General features: G+C 48.2%; 2 protein-coding genes across 3 annotated transcripts in view; one reads left to right on the forward strand and one right to left on the reverse strand.

Annotated features, from left to right (window-relative positions):
• The window catches only part of LOC119396839 (acetylcholinesterase-1), a 129,207-nt gene extending 119,773 nt beyond the window's left edge, over nucleotides 1–9,434 (reverse strand). For both annotated transcript variants that reach the window (XM_049417250.1, XM_049417251.1), the window contains exon 1: nucleotides 9,330–9,434. The gene's annotated coding sequence lies outside the window, so the exon portion shown is untranslated. The remainder of the gene's footprint in view (nucleotides 1–9,329) is intronic.
• Nucleotides 9,435–12,016: 2,582 nt separating this feature from the next.
• LOC125758889 (oxysterol-binding protein-related protein 9-like) lies at nucleotides 12,017–22,720 on the forward strand. The gene is made up of 9 exons (XM_049416641.1): nucleotides 12,017–12,207; nucleotides 13,540–13,751; nucleotides 14,117–14,291; nucleotides 16,076–16,172; nucleotides 16,889–17,014; nucleotides 20,516–20,636; nucleotides 20,719–20,743; nucleotides 21,529–21,637; nucleotides 22,649–22,720. The coding sequence occupies exons 1-9, from the start codon at nucleotides 12,017–12,019 to the stop codon at nucleotides 22,718–22,720; spliced, it is 1,128 nt and encodes a 375-aa protein (XP_049272598.1).
• The last annotated feature ends 153 nt before the right edge of the window (nucleotides 22,721–22,873 follow it).

The raw sequence follows: 22,873 nt of genomic DNA on the forward strand, positions 1-22,873 counted from the left end.
CTCCATCAAAATGCGGCCACAGCGGCCGGAATTCGATACCGCGACCTTCGGGTATTACCTGGAGCATGTTTAACGATGTAGAACGCGGTGTGTCACGCAGACACGTCGGGCCGCCGTAGCCCGTCCACGTCCGAGCGCACCGGAACGCGGAGCCTGCCGACGTTACGAAGTCCCTGCAGCGGCAGCGGCCAGCAGCTCCCAAATGCCGACAACTCGACCCTCATGTCGGACAGTGACAGCGCCGCCGGCTCGACGGCACGCTACGTCACCGCCCACAGCAGCGTCGATCCCACCGGTGAGGACGTGGTACGACCCACGCAGTTTTTCTTCGAAAATCTACTCGCTCATGCCCGCTTACGTTTAAAGGGACACTTTAGAATAGCGTACGCAAAGCTTTTCGTTAGCGTTTGCCGCCACTGCGCATGCGTCGTACGCTATCCTCTTGCAGGCCCCCGTTGTGTGACGGAAATAGCAGGCGACAGCAACGAACGCTATCTTTGCGTACGCTATCCTAAAGCTGCCTACTAAAGAGAAAAACGATTTTTCTCGTATTGAAACTACTCTTTCACAATACCAAAAACGCCACGCTTGCCGCGAGAAGACGCTTGGTAAGCGAGAAAACGAGCAAAAACAAAATGCGGGTGGCGACGCTGTCTTGAAATTCGCGCACCAATCACCGTGACGTCATAGATTTTGGCGCCGTGTACTAGGGCCTGCGTAGTTCCCTAATCGGTAGGAGGAGGAGCAGGAGGAAATAACTTTATTGACTCAATGAAATTGGTCAGGTTAGGGGAAGAAAGTGGGGGGGGGGGGGGGGATCAGGGAAGAAGAAGACGATGGGCCTTCAGGGCGCTCAAGGCGGCCGAAAGTCCTTGTGCTTCGGCGACCCCTACGGCCCGGCATACAATCCGGAGTTCGTAATCGGTAAAAATAAAGTACATTTTCCTCTAAGGGCGCCAGACATTTGACATACCAAATATCAGGAAATTTCGTCGGGCCAATGTCGCCAAAGAAAAATGCACTTCGAAATATGTAGTCAAGCGCGAAGATTTCGGCGGGAAATTTAAAAATGAAGATTTGACCTTTATTTTACTCATCTATTAACAAACCTGTTATGGTTGAGCTAGAGTCATTAGATTTTTCAAAGTACAGTTTATCAATCTAAACCGATTGAGTGTTTCACTTTAGTGTCACATAGTTTAAGACTAAGATATGCACCAAAAACTCGCATTAAGTGATCTGCCTGAGATATTACATACGCGTTCCTTGTTCTGCCTACTTCGCAACAAGCTTTTATATACATGTTTTTCTTGTTTTTTGCCCATCCTGCCCGGGTCCATCTAGAGGCCTGCGTATTCGCAACAAACAGATAAAAATAAGTAACCCCACAACGCTGAGGTGCACGTATATACCAAACTCCGCGGGCCAGTAAAACGGTGGTGTGGAGGATATCAGAGATGGCATGGGAGTGGGCAGACGAACTGGGCTGACCTTGTGCGCCATGCTGCATGGAGCGCGTGCGCCTCGGAGTAAAAGCTGCGATTCACGCACACGACACAATGCACGTTCCAAGTGTCCGGAACAAAAGTCGGGTCACGCGTGGGATACACAGCATGCGGGCTTGACAATATCTCGGACCCGGGGCGCGCTATTAAGATGACGAACGAGGTTTCGTGGGTCGCAGGATCGTTTTTTTTTTTTAAACCGAGGCAGAATACACGCTGACATTTCAAAGGAAAGCGACACCGCGCTGCGAAGAAAAGGAATAAAAACGCAATCTCGCGTTATGTGCGACGCGACTGGGAGAAAGAGAGCGCTTTAACTTGCGTAACACCGCTTTCCAGGCGATGTGAACTTTCCCCTTTCAATTTCTCGGTTTCATCTCCGGCCTCAAATCTATTTCGAAAAGCGGGATCGTAAAGAAATATACTGTGCGGCGCGCCAACTCTTAGGTGTAAGAATATATTGACTCTGGGATGACCGCGCGCATTCTTTGCGAGGCGGAGTGCCGATTTGCGTAAGCGGGCCTCTTGCGTTCGTCTGCGCTTAGTGCATGCACTTAGCGCATGCTTCGTAAGTTACGTCTGCTGCCTGTAATGGATACCCGCGGCAAGCAGTTCTCAAACGCGTGTGCTGATGGCCTTGTGGTGAATACGTTATCACCGTGTTTATGAGTATATGTACACCCTTACAATTTCTTAAAACAATATCTCACGAGCGCTGAGCGCGGGATATGGTAGCGTCTAATATTCTCGACAGGTAACGAGATCTGCCGACGATGCGCAAGCGGACAACGCACACTGAACTGCGATCGTCGCCCGCTACGATGTTTACTTCAACATATTGTTACGGATGATATGGGTTTATTTACAATGAGGTCAATGAAGCGGTAGGCAAAAGACAAGGGACGATCCGATGATGCCGAGCACCAAATCCTTCGCGCCCGTTCTTCTTCCTCGTTCTTCTTTCGCGCTCCTCCAGCGCCGCGTTACATTTTCCTCGGGGCCAGACGAAGCTCACCGAGCAAGTCAGAGGGCTCGCTGAGTGCAGGGCTTCAGTCGTGCAACATGGACAAGTTGCGTCTTGCGTGAACGGCGGTTGCCAGCTGTCACTTTTGCGATGACGTAGGTGACGTCGCTCAAACCTTTAACGACGACGAATGGACCGGTGTACTTAGAAAGAAGCTTTTGGCAAAGTCCCTGCTTTCTTAGTGGTGTCCACAACCATACGAGATCGCCTGTTGCAAAGGTGACTGGCAAATGTCTTGCGTCGTAACGGGCCTTAGCACGGGAATGGGACGAGAGAGTTCTGAGCCGGGCCAGTCGACGTGCTTCTTCAGCGCGACACAAGGTCTGCGCGACACTTGCGTTTTCGTTGGTCGAGAAAGGAAGCAAGGTGTCGAGGAAACTTTGAGGATGGCGAGCGTAGAGCAGAAAGAAAGGTGTATAACCTGTTACTTCGTGTTTGGCGGTGTTAAAGGCATACGTTATGAAAGGTAGTACGGCATCCCAGTTCTTATGATCCGCTGAGACATACATTGAAAGCATGTTTATGATGGTACGATTGGTACGCTCAGTTAGCCCGTTGGTTTGCGGGTGGTAAGGCGTGGAATGCCGATAGTGGGACCCACAGAGCCGTAGTAGTTGTTCGACAACGTCAGCGGTGAACTGCCGGCCACGATCACTTATTACCACACGGGGAGCTCCGTGACGGAGGATAATCGAATGCAGTAGGAACCAGGACACATCAGATGAGGTGGCTGATGCAAGTGCCATCGTCTCAATGTAACGTGTTAGATAATCCACGCAGACGATAATCCAGCGGCGTCCGGTGGAAGACTTCGGGAAAGGGCCGAGCAAATCTATGCCGACTTTTTCGAAAGGCGAAGTCGGTGGCGTAACTTGTTGCAGTGTACCTGCAGGAAGAGCAGTCGGTTGCTTGTGGCGTTGGCATACATCACAACTGGCGACGTAGTGCTTCGTCGTCTTCCACAGTCGAGGCCAGTAGAACCGCTGTCGGATGCGATGAAGCGTCCGAGCAAATCCAAGGTGCCCAGACGTAATGTCGTCGTGCATTGCTCGGAACACCGCAAGGCGCAAGCGTTCTGGGACGACTAGAAGCAGTGGGGCACCATTGCTTGAGTAATTCTTGCGGTACAAAACACCGTCACGAATCACAAATTGCATTGAGTGTCGAGATCTGTTGGTCGCATCAATAATTGGTCTCAGTGATGAGTCGCGCAGCTGCTCCTGACTGAAGATGTCCATACTCGGAAAGTCCAAGGAGACCGTCGCAAGGTAATTGTCAAAATCGTCGTCATCGGTGCTTGTAGTTGGAGATGGTAGACGAGATAAGCAATCGGCGTCGGCGTGGCATCGCCCACTCTTGTAGGCAACAGAAAAGTTATATTCCTGAAGCCGCAAGGACCAACGAGCCAACCGGCCCGCTGGGTCACGTAATCCGACAAGCCAACATAGGGAATGATGGTCGGTTACGATCTTGAAATGTCGGCCGTACAAATAAGGTCTGAACTTGTGTATGGCGAAAACAACTGCGAGGCACTCCAGTTCTGTTACAGTATAATTGCTTTCAGCCTTTGTCAGAGCACGACTTGCATACGCAACGACGTGTTGGCGTCCGTCATGAAACTGGACGAGGACGGCACCAACGCCCACGCCACTTGCATCGGTATGCAGTTCTGTGAGTGCCTCCGGGTCGAAATGATGCAGAAGGGGCCCAGAAGTGAGCAAAAACTTCAACTGTTCGAAAGCAGCCTCATGCTCAGCGGTCCACCGGTAGGGGGTGTCCTTTCGAAGCAAGTCTGTCAGTGGATGAGCTAGCTGGGCGAAGTTTTTAATAAACCGGCGAAAATAAGAACAAAGGCCCAGGAAGCTACGAAGGTCCTTCGCCGTCTTTGGTGGCTTGAAGTTGCGCACTGCAGTGATCTTGTTGGGATCTGGTCGTATGCCGTCCTGGTCGACTAGATATCCAAGAACAACGGCTTGGCGCTCACCAAAGTGGCACTTCTTGGAGTTTAAAATAAGACCAGCTTGTTTGATACAACTGAGAACAACGCTGAGCCGCTGGTTATGCTCGTGGAAAGTCCTGCCGAAAATAATGACGTCATCGAGATAACACATACAAATCTCCCATTTGAGACCGCGAAGTATGGAGTCCATGAATCGCTCGAAGGTTGCTGGAGCGTTACACAAGCCAAACGGCATAACGTTAAACTCAAATAAGCCGTCGGGCGTAACGAAAGCAGTCTTTTCTCTGTCAGACGGATGCATTGGTATCTGCCAGTACCCAGACCGGAGGTCAACGGATGAAAAGTACGAGGCGGAGTGCAGGCAATCAACAGCATCGTCGATGCGTGGTAAAGGATACACGTCTTTCTTCGTGACGGCGTTAAGGCGGCGGTAGTCGACACAAAATCTCCATGAGTTGTCTTTCTTTTTTACGAGTATAACCGGAGCTGCCCAGGGGCTGCATGACTCCTGAATAACGCCCTTCTGCAGCATGTCGTTGACCTGTTCGGCGATCACTTTCCTTTCCGAAGGGGATACGCGGTAAGGCTTCTGGCGTATCGGTGTAGCATCTCCCGTGTTGATACGGTGGTGCATACGGGAGTTTGGCAGCGTAAAACAATGATCGCTTTGAGCAAAATCAAAGACTGGCGCGTACCCGGCGAGTACCTCTTGAAGAACATCTAGCTCAGCAGAAGACAGCGACTTGTTTATCATGCGCCGCAAGTCGGCTGAGTAGTCAGGAGTGGGTGGATGGATGTCTCGGGACCCTTCAACCGTCCGGACGTTAATTGTGGCCATCTCCTCAAACGTTCCCAATTTGAATCCGGCTGGCAGACAGACAGACTCTGCAGAAGCGTTGACTGTCCACAAGAGAGCACGTCCGTCGATAACTTGAATAAACGACCGAGGGACCAGCACATTCTTCTTAAGTGCGTTGGTATGATCTGGTTCTACTAGGCCGCTGCAGGATCCCAACAGGACACGAGAAGAGCACACGGGAATAAACATGGCTGTATGACCAGGGATCAACGCATCTTCTGACAACGAAAGAACGTCGGCGGGTTGATCCCGAAAATCGTCAATTACGGCAGTTGGCAACGTGCTTTGGAGAATAATTTCCCCAGTCCCACAGTCAAGTGTAGCGCCACATTCTCGCAGGAGGTCTATCCCTAAGATAACACTATGAGTTGCTTGCGCCAATACAATGAATTCTGCTCTAAAACTTTGTCCTCCAATCGTTACTAAAGCCGAACAAACACCAACGGGGCGCAACATTTCTCCTCCAACTCCACGAAAAGTTTCATTGCGATCCCACGCAAACATAACCTTATGTCCTAAAAAGTGATTTTTAAAATGAAGGCTCATCACCGAAATAGTCGCACCAGTATCTACAAGAGCTACAGTGTTTACACCGTCTATACAGACACGCACTTTGTTCTTCAACATCACAGCAGAAGGAGGAATTGGCGAATCGGACCGTCCCGCGACCGCACCTCCATCGGTCGCACCAGCTAGTTTCCCAGCTGGGGAGGAGAAGGCGACCGACGACGCGGGGACGGCGAACGGCGTGGCCGTCTCGAAGGCGGCGTAAGGCTTCGCTCGGATGCTGGGGACTCGTCACGCAATCTGTTAGGCCACTGCTGTCGTAGAGGGCTAACGATAGATGGAGATGTCGAGGTTTCGTGTACACGAGCCGGGTATGCCGAGAAACGTGGCGCTCGCGGCTGGCGGCGACAGAAGCGCGAGATATGCCCTCGGAGGCCGCACGTGTAGCATATTGGCACGTCACGGTTCAAATTAGTGGTAGCAGAGGCTCGCGGAGTTGGGTGGTACTCCGCAGGCGCACGTCGTGACGTCTCGTAGTAGTCTGCAGGAGGACGTTGTGGTGTCGGGGGATATTCCGCAGCAGCACGACGGGGTGGTGACATCCGGCGGCGACCGTGACTTGTCGGGAGCGATCGGAAGCTCGTGCTGGAGTGCGCCTCTTCAGATTGTGGTGGATACTCGTTGCGACGCTCTCACTTCCAGAAGGATGGTGGTTCGGGAAACTCGTCGAATGCGCATTGATAGCCAGCCCCTGCTCCCTGAAGCCGTGCTAGCTCTTCTTGAACTACTCGACGCACGATCAGAGGGAGGTCTTCGCAGGCGGCGACGTCCATACTTGCAACCGTAGGGACGTTGTCCAAGCGCCCGAACTTCGGCAAAATTCGTCGGGTCTTCAGCGCCTCGAATGCCCGACATTGCTGCCTAAACTCGGAAGGTGTGTGCAGGTTTTCCCTTGTAATTAAAAAGCTATAAACATCTTCAGCGATGCCCTTTAACAGATGTCCGACCTTGTCTTCGTCGGACATGTTCGTGTTCACAATGCCACAAAGCTTCAGTACTTCCTCAATGTACGTCGTACACGTTTCGCCGGGCAGTTGTGCTCTACGTGCGAGTGTCTGTTCAGCCTTCTTTTTCTTGGAACTTGTGTCCCCAAAGCAGGCCTTCAGTTCCTCAACAAAGGTCGGCCAAGTGGTCAGCACGTGTTCATGGTTCTCAAACCAAAGCAGGGCGGTCCCGGCGAGAAAGAATGCCACGTTCACGAGCTTCGCCGACGTACTCCATTCGTGATAGCGGCTCACTCTTTCGTAGTGCTTTAACCACTCGTCCACGTCTTCATCGGTCCTACCTGAGAATATGCGTGGCTCAGGTGCCCAGTAGCTAGGTTGTCTCGGTCGGTGGCTGCCTTGCTCCGTGACACCGGTTGGTGCGTGGGCGTTGCCGGCCGACGTGCCTTCGCGGGCGTCGGTCATGTCGGTGTGTTCCGGAGGTAGTCCGGCTAGGCGTCGGCTTCTTCGAAGGTCGTCTGCGACAGTGTTGTCCAGGGCGTCGGTTACCCCGCACCAGTCCACCAAAACTGTTACGGATGATATGGGTTTATTTACAATGAGGTCAAGAAGCGGTAGGCAAAAGACAAGGGACGATCCGATGATGCCGAGCACCAAATCCTTCGCGCCCGTTCTTCTTCCTCGTTCTTCTTTCGCGCTCCTCCAGCGCCGCGTTACAATATCTTTAAGTAATCTTTATGTAAACAGCGCCGTACAACGGAGCACATCGGAGAAATGGTCAAGGGTATGCGCATGCGTGCTATGCGCAGCCACGTGCAAGTGTCCTCGGCTGTGCTAGGCGGATTCACTTTCCGCAGCGTTATCCGCTCTTTTTTTATCTTTCGTTTCTTATGAAAGCCTTTCACAGATAACTGCCTAAAGTCACGAGCAGCCTCGAGGTGTCGACAGGCACCCACAGCATTGTGCGCTTGCGCATCGTCTGAAGGTCTCGTTACCGTTCGAGAATATTATACGCTACCAGGCCCGTAGCCAGGAATATTTTTTTTTTCAGGTGGGGGGGCACTTGCTGAACACCTTGACTCTTTGAGAAAAACACATATTTTCATTATTTATTTTTGGTAAAAACACCTACTTCACCAAAATTTCGGCGGAGGCCCTAGCCCTCCCTCCCTCCACCCCACCCCCACCCCCCCACCCCTGGCTACGGGCCTGGACGCTACCATATCCCGCGCTCAGCGATCGCGTGATACTGTAAAAAAATTGCAAGGGCGTATGCTGTTCAGTGGTGGTTCTCTCATGTACGCAAAGAATAGTCTAGTCGTCCTATAGGCGAATTTCTATACTTTTCACACGTCCTATGCACACAATGTGTATAAGCCAAGACTTCAAACCTGAATGCGAAGTGGTATTCCTGGTGCATGTTACTAATCCGTCTCGTCTGCCCATTCCAGACACTCACGCCGACAAGAGTTCCAGGTCACTGTGAGTGGGACATTCATTTTTTTAATATATATCTCGCCTATTTTTGCGTGTAATATATGCATCGTATTCCCGGATGGCTTACTGAGAACAGCGCAATCTCAGCTCACTTGAAGTTCACATAAGTGCCACTCTAAGACGCAATCAAACAGCGCTTTAGAAAGGGAGACGTGAGAAATACAAATTCTACAAGCACGGCTCTGACTAACATATCGCATACCAGTAAGCCCAGTCTTGCACACTAGGAGCCAGTGCACGCACGCTGAATATCATTGTACTTCGTTTGTGGGCAATAGCTAAGAAGTCATTCGTTTGTGGGCAATAGCTAGTGGTCTGCACATATATGTGTAGACATTGTTCTGGTCTGATTGATTGATTGATTTGTTCGTTATTGCAATGTACACAAAATGTGTCTGGTGTATACGTTTGCAGCCGCATGGGCCGATAGATTGTATGCCACCAGTGGATAACGTTATGTTCGTATTCTGCTCAGTAATGTGCACGCCGCTAACGATGCACGCCATGGTTAAACTGCATAGCTTGCCAACCCCTAAATAACTTTCTGCACACACTTGGAACTCGGCCCGGTGATACCCAAACGGACGACCACGCCCTGTAGACTGACCGTCATCACGGCTCAATCCAAGCGGTCCAGCCAGAACAGCAGCGATTCTTGTAAGTACCATGCCTTTTGTGCAATGTCAGACAGTGGCGTAGATCATTCACGGCGTGGGCTTTGTGGGAACGCCATTAATAAAATGTCAACAGGCGATGAAGTCGCAGTGTTGATTCATAGTAAAGCGTTCTTACTTACGGCACTAATGGACGTGGACGCACATAACATGTGAACGTACAGTGGTCACGGACAAACGGGAACGGAATGCGAACGTCTGTCTTGTTCGCACTCCGTCATAAGCTCTCTCATATGGTTTGCTCCGTGACCCCTCCGTGCTTCCTCATATGGGTTGCAGAAATTCGCGTTTTTGCTAACCTCAAGCGGTCATCTCTCCTTCGTCTTGTACCACTCTTCAACGGACGATGATGCACAACAGCCGACAGCTCAGACACAGGCGGGACCTCGACTCGATCGGCAGCCCCTTCGTCAGACCATCGCTGGCAGGCCAACACGATGCTTGGCCACGGCCGGGTTCTGGGAAGTCGGTCACCATCGAAGTGCCACACAAGGACGACACCGGTACGTAGAAGATCCCTCAATACGCTTAGCTGAGATGCCGAAAAAGCCCAATACTCACCTAACATTATCGAACGCGACGGTTCTTTTAACACGAAAGTGTTTTATGCCGGGGTCCACCAAGACTTCAGTGACGTATTTCCGTCACGGAAATGACGTCGGAAAATATACACAATAAGACGGCAAAGAAAAGAAGGTACCGTCAACGGGCATCGAACCCACGACCGCTCGGTCCGCAACACCAGATGCTGGGCACGCTATCCACTGCGCCACGGTCACAGACTCTGAAGGCTTTACGAACGCGCCTTTTATATCTACCACTCTCCCGGTCGGCTAGGTGGCGTTGACCTCTGGGAGTGGTAAGGTAAAGTAATTCGTCATTGCTGCGGCCTCCGCGACTAGCACCTGCAACGCGTTACGCGTCCGCCCCATTCGGCGCGTTTTCAATAGAAGTTCAATTTTGTCAATGCCTTAACACACCGCGAGGCGGCGACCTTTGCCCAAGCGTCGTAAAAGCGTCGGCCTCGCTCAGCATCACGCTAATACAAAGCAAAAATAGCTCTGTGACACGCGCCTGCCTCACCTTGCTGTAACACCACGTTCCATGCTCACGCGCTCGCCCCGAGAAAAATCGCGGCCGGGCTACCGGGGCGACACGACGCGCTTTGCGTTTCCCTCTAGTCCGGCCGTGCGTCCAATATGCGACGCTCTTCTGGCTATCACACCTAGTTCTCTGATTACGCTTTCACCGCTAACTACTACAGGCACCACGAGGGTTTGTTTAATCATTTAGCAGGGACGTTAGTCGTCGGGATGGAGATGTACCACCAATCACCAAAGTGGGTGCATACACGTTAAATGGCGCCATTAGCTGCCAGACATCAATATACACTGTGCAAATTTTCCTATATCAATGTACAGTAAGCATTCAGTTACTTCTGTAAGGGCACGCTTTACTTTCGTGTTATTCCGATTCCTATGACGGAGGGATCAACCGTGTTTTTTTTTTCTGATTTAGATTAAGGTTCTCGGCCTCATCCCCACATAGGAAAAAGATAAAGGCAAGCCTCAAATCTATCACGACAGGTAATGTCTCAATTCACACGCGCACGCACACACACACGCACGCACGCGCACAAGGCCGGCGTACACTTTACTTGAATGGCAACTAGATTGCGCGGTTATTTTACCCAGTAAGCTTGTGCTTATATCGTCGTCAAGTGAAGCTTTACCGGCTTCACATTGTAAATCAGATAGAAGTTTGTACGGCTGCTGCGACACAAACTGATCGCGTAGTCAGCATAACACGTAGGAAGGCCTGACGCGATGGTTTGACCAAAGGCAGCGTTCCTGGACGACAACTTTTCAGCGATAATTTGCGAGATTTCAAGAATTAGCGCCGGACAAGGTTGGCCGTCTGTGAGCGACAGTAATCTGGCCCTGCGCCAACTGTCATTCCCACTAGTAGACATCCGGCGCTTATCTCGTGAAATCTCGCGGAAGTGAAAGTATCACCGAGAATGACAGCCCGAGAGTACGACAGCGGAGCCTTGTTGCTGACGATGAACCATCGGTTCATCAATAAGAACAGCTGCTCATACTTGCTTATTCACAAAGCGAAAAGAACGGGAACAAAAAACACGGACAAATGGTACGTATTTCTTGTTCCCGTTCCCGTTTTGTCGCTATCGTGCTAGCACAACTAACTAAGCCCTTTTCATAGCACTCATGAACCAGAGGATAACCTGCGGCCCAGCCCTATACACAAAGCCGTTGTACGTTGCAGTTAGACTGCAGCGTCAATAAAGCTTATACAATACCGGGGCATTAGATATAGTGAGTAAATTGAAAAATTTTGTGCAGAGCAAAAGCATAGCACAGGCGTTCTATAAAAGGTCTCGTTTTACACTAAAAAAATGTCTTAGCGACGCTATAGCTTTACAGGAGCAATCAAAGTAAGCTCGAAATAGTGTTTACAGATGTGATGGGAAGCACATGTCTCATAGTTTGCTTGCCTCGCACACTGGCACGTTTGCGTCATGTACAGCAGCTGTTGTTATATTATGAGGAGTTTCCCCGGTTGTTTTCTTAAAAGTAAGAATCGTAGATTTATCTTCTAAAAAGCAAGTTTTTGCAGTTTAAAAAAAAAAGAAATCTTGAAGAACATACAAAGTCAAGTTAGCTTAAAGATTTATTAAAACAAAACAAGCACAAGAATATTTTTAGAAATTGAATGGTTTCGTCATTGTGGCAATTTTAATCATTCTGACAACGACGAAAAGCCCTTCCGCCAAGCGGACGAGCTACACTCGTCGAAAACGGTTTAGGGACCATTAGGCAAGGGGTAGCTGTGCTCGTACGAAGCGGGAAAGTGGGCAGCCTACCACGCGCGGAAGGCAGCTCGCGCAGCCACAGCAGCACTACGGCGCTGTCGGCAGGCGGGCCACGCGCGCGGTAGCACGTCTTTGTTTGCGCAGCTACCCGTGATGCTGGAGTCCCCCGGCCGAATATGGGAAGAACCAGATGGTCCGACGGCACGCAACCTGGCCGACCTCTGTTCCTCGCTTCCGTTCGGGGAAAGCCTGCTGAACCTCGACTACCCCATGTCTCTCCTCCAAAGTCGCTCGTGTCTTCAGGCGCTGGCCGACTTGTTCGCCTGCCCGGAGCTGTTCGCGGAGTACGTGCTAGACTCCCTTCAACTTACAAGGGTACCAATATGGGCTTGTTGGTAAACTGGCTTGTAGCATAGCGCGGAAACAAACGAGGACAAAGGAGGAGTACAAGACGAACACAAACAAACGAGAACCTTTGTCCTCGTTTGTTTCCGCGCTCACGTGGGAGGTCTTTTCTAGGAATCCTTCTTGGATTCCAAGAGAAAGCAAACGCGCCAGGGGGAGACAGAAAGTTAGGTGGGCAGATGAGATTCAGAAGTTTGTGGGTATAACGTGTCCGCAGCAAGCACAGGACCGGGTTGATTGGCGGATCACGGGAGAGTCCTTTTCCCTGCAGTCGGCGAAGTCGGATGATGATGATGATGCTTCCACGCTATGCTACAAGCCAGTTTACTTCAACTTACGCCCGATACGTAGCGAAATACGCAGCAGAATATGCGCTGTGCAGTCAATGCGGCCGGCATTACTACCCTGATAGCGTTGAAGGTGTCTTTTGTTCACAGGAAAAAGCCATCATTTGCGCAGTACGCGCTAACATGGTTCCTTGCGTGTCACTATCTTTATTTTAATAATTAATTATATGACGTTCTCCAAATCACTGTTCGTTGAGTTACGAGTGCAGATGATCTCTGCAGGGAAATATTTGATCGCGAGCAAAATGACTGTAAAGCAGGCTTTTTCGCAGTATAGGTCAGTTAAAGGTGAAGCAAGCCTTACGGCACTTTCTCGTCGTCTTTTCTTTTCTTTTTCTGTGCTTATAGTAGGTAAGTTTCTGCAGCTGTAATTAAGAACCAATGAATTATTAGGTCGACGGATATGCGACGACTTCTCAGGAGTGAATCCCGGACTTGATTCCGAAGGGGGGGGCGGGGGGGGGGGGGGGGCAATATGCAAGTTTGTACCAAGTATGCGTATATATACATGCTGCTTCTAAAGCACTGGAAAGAGCACAGCGCAACAGAAAACGGTGGACAAAGAAGGGCGACGCACAAACAGCGATGTGTGTGTGTCGCCCTTTTCTGTCCCCATATTCTATTGCGCTGTGTTCCTTCCAATGTTTTACCAACACGCCCAAGCTTCTACACTAGGTTACTTCCAAAAGCTTCGGAGGGTAGAGGGGGCGGGTTGAACACCATAGCAATAGGTGTTAAACGCCCTCCTCCCACCCTATGGCTACGCATATGTACGACGTGCGCTCGATCATAATGTAGGCGCTCTCGAGAAAACCCAGGGTCATCACAGGCCGAAAGAAGTGAACATAAAAAAAGACTGTCAGTTTAAATTGCTGTTCTTTTATTTGGTTTCAATGTACCAGAATGACGCGAGCTCGCTCGCAGGATCGGCTCGTCAACTCGCGCGTCGGAGCGAATGCTACGCGCGCTACGCTGGTACCTGGCCGGTATGTACTACGTCAAGCGAGGCGACGACGTCACCAAGCCGCTGGAGCCGGTGTTGGGAGAGACGCACCGCTGCTCGTGGCACCTGCGCTGTGGTCAGAGCATGGGGGACCTGCAGTACGCCGCGGAACAGGTGTCCGTCAGCCCACCGCGTAAGCTCATGCGGAGGCGCGGCAAGTCTCGCACTGCTTCGTGTGATATCTGTTGAAGTGAACATTCGCAGGTGCGCGCCAGCATTCTTCTTTCGGGAACGCCTCCATTACGAGTTGTTGTAGAACACTATAGGACATCAATACGACTACGAGAGTGACCCTGTCTTACTGGTACTATTGCTGTTCTGGCGGAGTTTTTGCGAGATGCGGCAAATTTCGGTGCGATTGATACGAAAGGACAAAGCATTTTAGTGCATTTCTAATCCGTTATTACTCATCTTAAGTACAATCATAGACACATTTGTGGTATTTAAATTATCTGTGAAAAGTGTAATTTCTGTGACGCTTTTTTATTTTTCTCGTAGAAACGTGTTTGTACGCGGAGTGCTCGTCCAACGGCATACGAGCTTTGGCACAAATTAAGCCCGAGGCGTTTAGCGTCGGGTCGTACGTACAGGTTCGGCTACACGGCAACCTCAGCGTCTACATCCGCCAGTATTCGGAGGAATACGTGTTCGAGTTGCCTCCCGGATGCGTACGGTAAGTGTCGACTAAGTGTACACGCAAGACAGAGGCGCGTTTCAGTATCAGAAGACCGCCATTACAGTTAATCTCTAAGATACTTTCTATGAGAACTAAGTGAACCTTCCCTGACGAGAAAAAGCATCGTGAAATTTTCGACCTGGCTATGCCACAATTTACTTATTTGCAAACAGCACTATGGTGTATTCTGTGGGTTTAGTGCTGAAGGACACTTAGGTACTATGGCATATCACTTACGTGCGCTTTAAACGCAGGGTTGTAGTCAAGCGCGAGGCATGACTTCACACAGCTATATCTTTACCAAAAAACACCGTAAGGCACCTATGCCACATATCCAATAATCTCTACGACGATACCAGATATGTGGCAGATGGATCAAGCGAGATCTTTTCCCCCCTTTTTTTCTTGCTAGCAATATTTCTCTAAAGAATGAGATAAAATGAAAACACTCTTGCACCATCACGGATATTTGGAGCGATAGTTCCACTCCTCCAGGTGCGAACACAGAAAACACCCGATTCCGTGAATCTTACTTTCAAGATCAGCCAAGGTCATGCCAGCGTCTCTGAGCTGCGTCAGCGCTGAAGGTTATTTACGCATTGCCGGTGAGATGGCACGAAGTGTCGCCGATGAGTTCGCGCCGACGTGCTTCGTTCCACGCGTCTCACCTGTCGTCGCAACCAGAGTTTTCTACAATATTTACTAAAGGGAACTCTGGCGCTGCGATCGTTCAGCCATTAGGATGCCTTCATGCACGCTTTCTCTATCAGCCCACCTTGGGGATGACGGGTAGTACATTTGCCTAACCTTCATGCTTGGGGCTTCGAATATGCACTCGTGGCTTTGTTTATTCTTATTTTTTGGCTTTTCATTCGGATAAAAGATTGGATCGCTGTGAACTTCGTGAGCCTAAAAAGGTAAAGGTGGTGAAGTGGAACTGCTGAACATTCGCTGAACTTCGTCTTGCGACAAAGCGGCTGCAGGCCACACGGAGCCAAACAGAGCCGAAAGAACGAAGCTTAGACAAATCCATATACTACCCTACCCATATCATTCTCACGCTGGCTGAAGCAACGCATCTAGTGGGCTGAAACGCCATGCCTTGCAGCTCCCATAGACACTAGCGCCAGACTTCCCTGTAGCGTATTATCAGGAAACTCTATGGTCGCAACGCCGGCCAAATAGCTTCAGCGAAACACTAGTGCGGCGCGCTCGCGAAAACACAGCGGCTCAAAGTCAGTCTTCCGTGCCGCCACCGCCAGAGGCGCTGGCTGCATCCACCCTGTCCGCCTAAACTATTGTTAGACAAGCAACGAAGTGAAATCTCTGCAAACTAATGGTCTCGTCATTTCCCAAAACCGAGCTATCGCTTCACAAACTTAGTTTAACCGCGTTCAACCATGGAACTTTTTTTAGTACGCCTTAACGGGAAGCGGGGAGGCGAAATAATCGTGAACAAGGGAGCCGACGTTTCGACAAACAGACTTTTCTTCGAGGCTGCAACCTCGCAGCCTTGAAGACAAGTCTGCTTGTCGAAACGTGAGCTCCAGGGACACCCCGTGTTCACGAATATTTCATATTATCAACCTTCCATCTTCCCCTGAACTGATTCGCTAATGAGTGTCGATTAGATGTTTCTTGGATGAAAACACATTTCAAGGGTGTTGTATGATTTAGAACACCATCAAGGGCATAAATATTTTTACGGGTCACGCCTCATTCTGCTCGTCTAGTTTGTTAAATGATTTAGAAGAGAAAAATTAAAAATCTTCTTGCTGCAGAGACCTTGCGAGCAAGCCTTGGTTCGAGTTCTGCGGCGTCGCGAATGTCAGTTGTCGCCAGACGGGCTATTACGCCAAGATGAAGTTTATATCTAAGGTACGATCCACCGTATTTGCTGCATTTTTACGTGACAGCCGCACACTTCGCGCTAACCAAGCACCAAACTGGCTGATTATATGAACACCACATGCCCATAACGGAGTTAAGAAACGTGTTTATCTACATAGTGAAACCTCTATACGTTAGCCTTGAGCATTGCCTTGAGTAGTCCTCTGGTGATGAGCAGCGTCAATATTTCTTTCCCGTCATCAGTGAGTCTGCACAAAAAGCAGTTAAGACTGTTGTAGCCACATCGATCAACGCGGCTGTGACAACCGCAACGGGTGCGTTGGTTTCGCACCAAGCAACGAGGCAGCTACCACAGCATACTACGACCACAGCATTCATTCATCGATGCGAATAATCCGGATATTGTGATTGCCACGATTGTAGTGTGGTCATTGCAACTTGAGGATAAAATTCTGTGGCGCTTATAATACGGGGACAAAGTGAGGACACGAACCGAAATGCACGGGCGCCCGTGTATGCCGGCTCCGTGGCGTCACTTTGTCCCCGTGTTTTTTGCGCCACAGCCTTTGACCTCACGTAATGAACCGACTAGCTCAGCAGCGTGCCTTGTTAAATTGCCACTGCTACGCTTTTCGAAGAAAACAGTGATGCAGTTTAGAGTGTATGGTTTGAGATGTGGTGTGCCCTCACTGTTTATTCTTATTTATTTATTTATTTTACTGCCGCGACCTGTTGCGTTTCAGGCTCCCACGCCAGACAGTCAGAGACACAGCATACAAGTCGACGTGTACAACCCCATCTTGAACCGGCCCTTCGTGCGGCTGCACGGACGCTGGATAGACAACGTGATGGCCTCCTGGGCATCTGGGGTGAGTGTGAGAACCAGCTACGTGCAGCTGTTATTATAACTTTAATGAGTCACCATCAGAAGTCTCAAAGTGGAAAAGGGTGTGATCGTGGTGAAGCTTGTCGGAGGCATACGTGGTGTATAGAAGAAATACTGAAAAAGTAACTGAAAAAGTAATTAGGGGTACAGATTCTAACTAGAAGTGTAGACCAGAAAATGCTAAGATCGAAGGTGCAGTTGAGACTGGACGTGAGAATCAGAAGTGAAATTAAGATCGGAATTTGATACCCAGAGGTCATGCGATGGACCGGAAGAACTGCCCTGCGTAAAACATACATGCTGCGCTCTTTGCTATCTCGAACTTGCCATCCTACAGCCCATAATTGGTTAGATTCCCCGTAGTGCTTACACACACGGAGGTTAAGCTTGCCGCCATCTACTGCAATTCACTTCATGATGTTTTACGCGTTTAAAGGGGGACTGCAACACTTTATCAGCATGGTCAGAAAACGCTGCCGATCGGTAGCCGAGGCTCCCGAGAACGCGCGAGCCAAACATTATAGCGCGGCACGCTTCCTGGAATTTACAATCGATTTTCAAAGTCAGCTACAAATCGTTCACACTTCTTTCTGCAAATGATGCCACATACCCAAATACACGGCCATCATGTGTTCATTCGAGTATCGTGTGCTGCATATTTACCTAGGCCGCCACGCGCCCGCAAATGAAAGTAAGCCGCGCGTTCGAAAACAAAAAAAAAGTGCTGAAGGTCATGACGCGAGAGTGACGTAACTTTTTCCCACGTGTCATCCCTCCCTGCTTCGGTTACAGTGGTTACAGCGCGCTCGTCGGGACGAGAGAAGAGAGAAAGTAATTACAGCGTGCGACAAATCTCTAACTCCGCTCGTACTTGACGGATGCTAAACATTTTTGCGGCGATCGATTCGTGAGGTAATAAACTTATTTAAAGGGGTACTGACACCACTTTTCGAAGGCGAGTTTGGTCTGCCATACAAATCTCCTGAGCTCAGCAAATGCTGATATCTTATTTTGATAATAAGGTCATTTTTTCCTCGGCGCACCTACAGACATCGACACTAGCTTAGCGACTTCACGCGGCAGTCTCGTTAGTTGTGATGACGTCAGGCGCCAAAACTTCCAACATGACAGCTTGTGCGTCACCGGATCCACGGTTCGGAGCGACTGTGTAAACATCACGATCTTGCGCGAGAACGTGGCGAGAAGCTCATACCGTGTTGTGACGTCAGGGTACAGTAGGAACCGAAACTAGCTTTTAAAAACATACTGTAATTACTTTTTCAGGGTGCACTCACGCTCCGCAGTACACTTTCTAGTCTCTTGAGGGCTTGGCCTTTCATTTGACGTAAAAAAAAAAACTGAAAATTTTCGCGTCAGTACCCTTTTGATGAAGCCATTCGATTGTTACTTGGAAAAATGTGTTGCAGGGCCAATTTAAGAGAAAATGCTAAAATCTAGTTACTATAGGAAGGAAAGTTCTTATCTAAAAATGCTGCTTGGGCGAGTGGGTTCATGATTAGGATAGATTTAGGAACACACACACACAGCGCCGGCGTGTGCGTGTTCCTTCTTAAGTGTTTCGTCTTTTTGCGCTGCTAAATCTAAAAGTTCTTATAGTGGCTGCATTGTTGGAAATAAAAAAAATCCATGAATACATAAAAAGAACTGAAGCTTTTAACTTAATGAGTAAGACCTCAATCACGAGTCCGTAAACTGTGCCTCCTAACGATATTTACAGTAGACCAAATCAGTCTATTATACACCTGCTTAAAATGTACTTGTGGGCTAGTTGGTTGGTCATATTCACGATAAACGGCACCGCACACCGGGTGAACACATACACGAAACGCAAAAAAAAAAAAAAGGACGACACTAGCGCTGAGCGCGCGTCGCCCTTTTTCGTGTTTCGTGTATGTCTTAACCCGGTGTGCGCTGCCGTTTATCGTAACTATTATACATACCTCACTATTTTGCGATTATTACTTTTTTTTTAACTCTTGTAAGTATTTGCAACAATTTTGCGCAAGCTGAGAACTCGAACATAAAATCTGTATGCTTTAGATATTGCAACAGATATCCACTTAACTGATATATCCATTTCTGGTGCAGAATTACGAATGCAAGCTTGAATTTTCACCTTTTTAACCTATATTCTGCAAAATGGACAAAGCCTCAAATCTTATTTCCACTTTTTAAGGCTGATAGTGTTTAGCTTCCTCTCTCATGTGCCACAAACTTCATATTGGCTCGGCAACTGAATAATAAAAAATTATAAGAGGACCATGAGACGAAGCGAAGCCGGGGCACTTGCACGATCGCGTTCCGTTGGCGTTCGTTGGGCATGCTACCGACCTCGCGTCGTGGAACGCGAAGAGGAACGCTACGCGCGTCTTGTCTTCCCTCTAGCCTGGCCGTTAATTCTCACAGGGCGAGCGGGGAACGCGGTCGACAGGCGTGCGAGAGGGGGGCAGCATAGGAGAGGAGAGAGAGGTGGAGGGGACGCGCATGCACTGGTGCTCATCGCGGCGCTGCGCAGGAGAGAATTTCGGCATGTCTAGCCCGCGTTTCAGAGGAAGAGTAGAAAGGGGGAGGGGTATGGGAGAGGGAAAGTGGAGATGGGGAAAGGGGAAGAGGTCAGGAGGAATGGTGAGGGGGAGTGGAGAGGGTATGCGCATGCGCAGTAAGGGTGGTCACGCCGCACACCACCACCACCACCACCGGATTGAACTCCGCCATAACATACTTCTCATCTAAAAGTTGGGCGAGTTGGTGTTGATTCATGATGAAAAGGGGGCGCGAATAACACGGCACACAAGAAAGGATGGACACAGGACGACGCCTGTGTCCATCCTTTCTTGTGTGCCGTGTTATTCGCGCCCCCTTTTCATCATGAGTCAGCAACTGAATCACGAAAGCGTTTACGATTACTATACATAGATTTAAACAGAGAAGTAGGAGTTGGAACTGTGTTTAAAGTCTTCTCACCTGATAAAAATTTGATGGCAGGATGATACGCGAGAAATGAAGGCAGAATCATGTGTTATATACAAAGCACGGTTCTGAGTATGATGAGAGACATTCATAACACCTGTCAGAGCATCGGGTTGCAGCGATTGAAGACAGGGGTTCCAGATGTGCGAAGGGAAGATCCTATCTGCCTTCCAAAAATGAAAAAAAAAAAGAACAGCCGATAAAAGAAAAAGCATGTGGTATGCCTTGTAGAGTAATGCTAGGCTAGAGGAACCACTTGGTGTATACAATGACCACATGACGCCTTCGCAAAATGTCCAGTTGCAGCTGACACGCTAGCCTAATGACCAACAGTATAAAATTTGAGAAAATTGCTCATGTTGCGTCTCTGTCGACATTGTAATGCTTGCCCTGACAACTTGCCTGTTGATACAAATGGACTAGTGGCGAAGTTCATACATTTCATTGCTTAAGAGCACATATAATATGTAGTTTGTTTTTGCTGTTGTTTCAGGAGGCAAAGGAAATACTGCACTCAAGGTTACTGAAACAGGCTCGGCGGGAACCTACCGTCATCACAGAAGACAATCCCAAATGCTCTACTGTGTCAGTGGTTATTGCAATCGAAGACATGAGCTGACACATTGATTTAGGCTTTAGAAACAAAGCGTAAATTTTTGCTACATTGCTAATCATGGGAATCTGTTGTTTTATCAGGCATTGAAGTTCCCACTTTAGGAATGTGCTGAGAAATGATTAAAATGCTCAGGTGTTTTGGTACTGAAGTGAAAGAAAGGAGCCCTTATTTCATGTTATTAGCTACAAAGGTGTTGAGATTGGCAAAGCACATGCAATCACATTCTGAGCAAATCAACCATCCAGATGTTGAGCTACTTTTAAGCAAGTGGGCCAGAAAGCAGTCAAAATGTTTACACAGTTTTTCAAATGAAAATCAGGGTTTCTTTATCGTGCACATTCATAATGGAAATATTGTATACTAAGGTGGTACAGTACAGCATTACCACCACCAACACTACGTGGTCAGCGCATTTGGTTAAATCTCGGTAAAAACTAGCTTATTTTACTCCCTACATAGGCTCTACCAACATTCATTTCTTTAGGGCCATGACGAAATTGTACCATGATAGAACTGAATAGTTTCACATAAGGAAATTTGATTGATTCTACAATTAAATTACATGTGGAAGCTACAGCTGAAGCAAACACATTATGTCAAGACATGCCAAAAATTTTAATACTCTGCAAGCTCCGCAAGCTATTTTTGTTCTTCTACATGCAGTGGTGTAGAGATTAATTCACATATATTGGTTACACTCATTGACATAACATAAATCAATAATTGAAGCAATCACAAACCAACAAAGTGAAAAACAGGGTATACAACAGGAACAAAAGTAAACTGTTTAGAACATAGCTATTCCGTCAATTTCATGCTAAGGCCTTGCTTAGTGCTAAGCCCTACCCATTGTTTGATTTTACAATGTGTGAAATCTACTTTCAATGCAGGGCATGGCGAAGCATTACCGAAATGCTGCACCGCCGAAAGTTTGAGGAAGCCTACAATCGAAGGCTTCATCTGCTGAAGTCATCGGCTGATCCAAACTACCAGCCCACGGTAATAGTTCAACTACTAAACAGTCTTTGACAGTTGTTTGATTAGATGCCTGAACAGCATTGAAGATAATTATTTTTCCAGCATAAATAGCCAGACTGACGAAGATCAAAGAGCATGTGGTTTATACAATAGGATGAAGTAGATGACAGTGTCTTGATTAAGGTGACAACCTTGTAGGGAAATTTAATTTTAATGTCACAGAGACAAATACACATGCACACATAAAAGAATGTTGTGTGCAACCTGAGCACAGTCAAAGCTCAATATAATAAATGAAAATATGTTTAAACAAATATTATAAGGGTGTACAAATAGTGCACTTTCAGACCAAATGAAATAGTGTCAGATACAAACCGAGTAAAAGCAGATGCTTTTCAAATAATGAACAGCCGCTTTAGCAATATGAGATGATGTTCACATCCTTGGCAAATTTTAGCATTAAAATCAGAAAATCAGCATCAGGATTGTTTCCATTCACAGAATCCTTCAGAAACTGCAAATGATCGTAGTACTATAGCCAGAAAAGTCTGGCTCCCCAAGCAATGTGCCCTGCTGCACTATACATAAGCTCTTATGTTTTATGCCAACACAATGCTGATGGGTATAAGTTTATCCTACTTTTGAGGTGACCGTGTGATTATTTGAATGAAACTAATGTTTGAAATATTCGCTAACTATCCCAAAAATATTTGTATTAACAAACAATGACTGTCAAATTCGATATTTGAAATTTTCAAATGTTCATGCACACCTAGAATACAACAAAGTAAATTAATGTTTTTTTTAAATTAATATTACTACATATGACAAATATGTGCCTAGAATATCGAATATGATGATATCCTTTCAAGTCAGATGTGAGAGCATCATGATGAGGCTCAAATGTATCTGCACATTGTTGTGAGCAGTGGTGTTTACCGTTCTTACTTCACTTTGATGCAGAGATGCTAACACGCACTGAAACAATGTCCACTGAATTCAATGCCTCTAAACAGATGCTCCTCACTGCAGCTATTCAAGAAAGAAGGAGAGACCTTCGGCTACAAAAATGACTTGAAAAAGAGATCCGAGAAGATTCAGTAGTCACTGGAACGTTTCTGTGCATGAACAGTGCTTCAAGGATGCTGTGTGCCACGCTGTTGTGCCACCTACCAGCAGCGAGTAGCTGCACTTTATATATATATAAGCTGCGATGTCCTCTGAAATTTTTTTTTGGTTCCATCTGCACACTTACAA

Source organism: Rhipicephalus sanguineus, chromosome 6 (genome assembly GCF_013339695.2).
Source record: "Rhipicephalus sanguineus isolate Rsan-2018 chromosome 6, BIME_Rsan_1.4, whole genome shotgun sequence".
NCBI classification, from domain to species: Eukaryota; Metazoa; Arthropoda; class Arachnida; order Ixodida; family Ixodidae; genus Rhipicephalus; species Rhipicephalus sanguineus.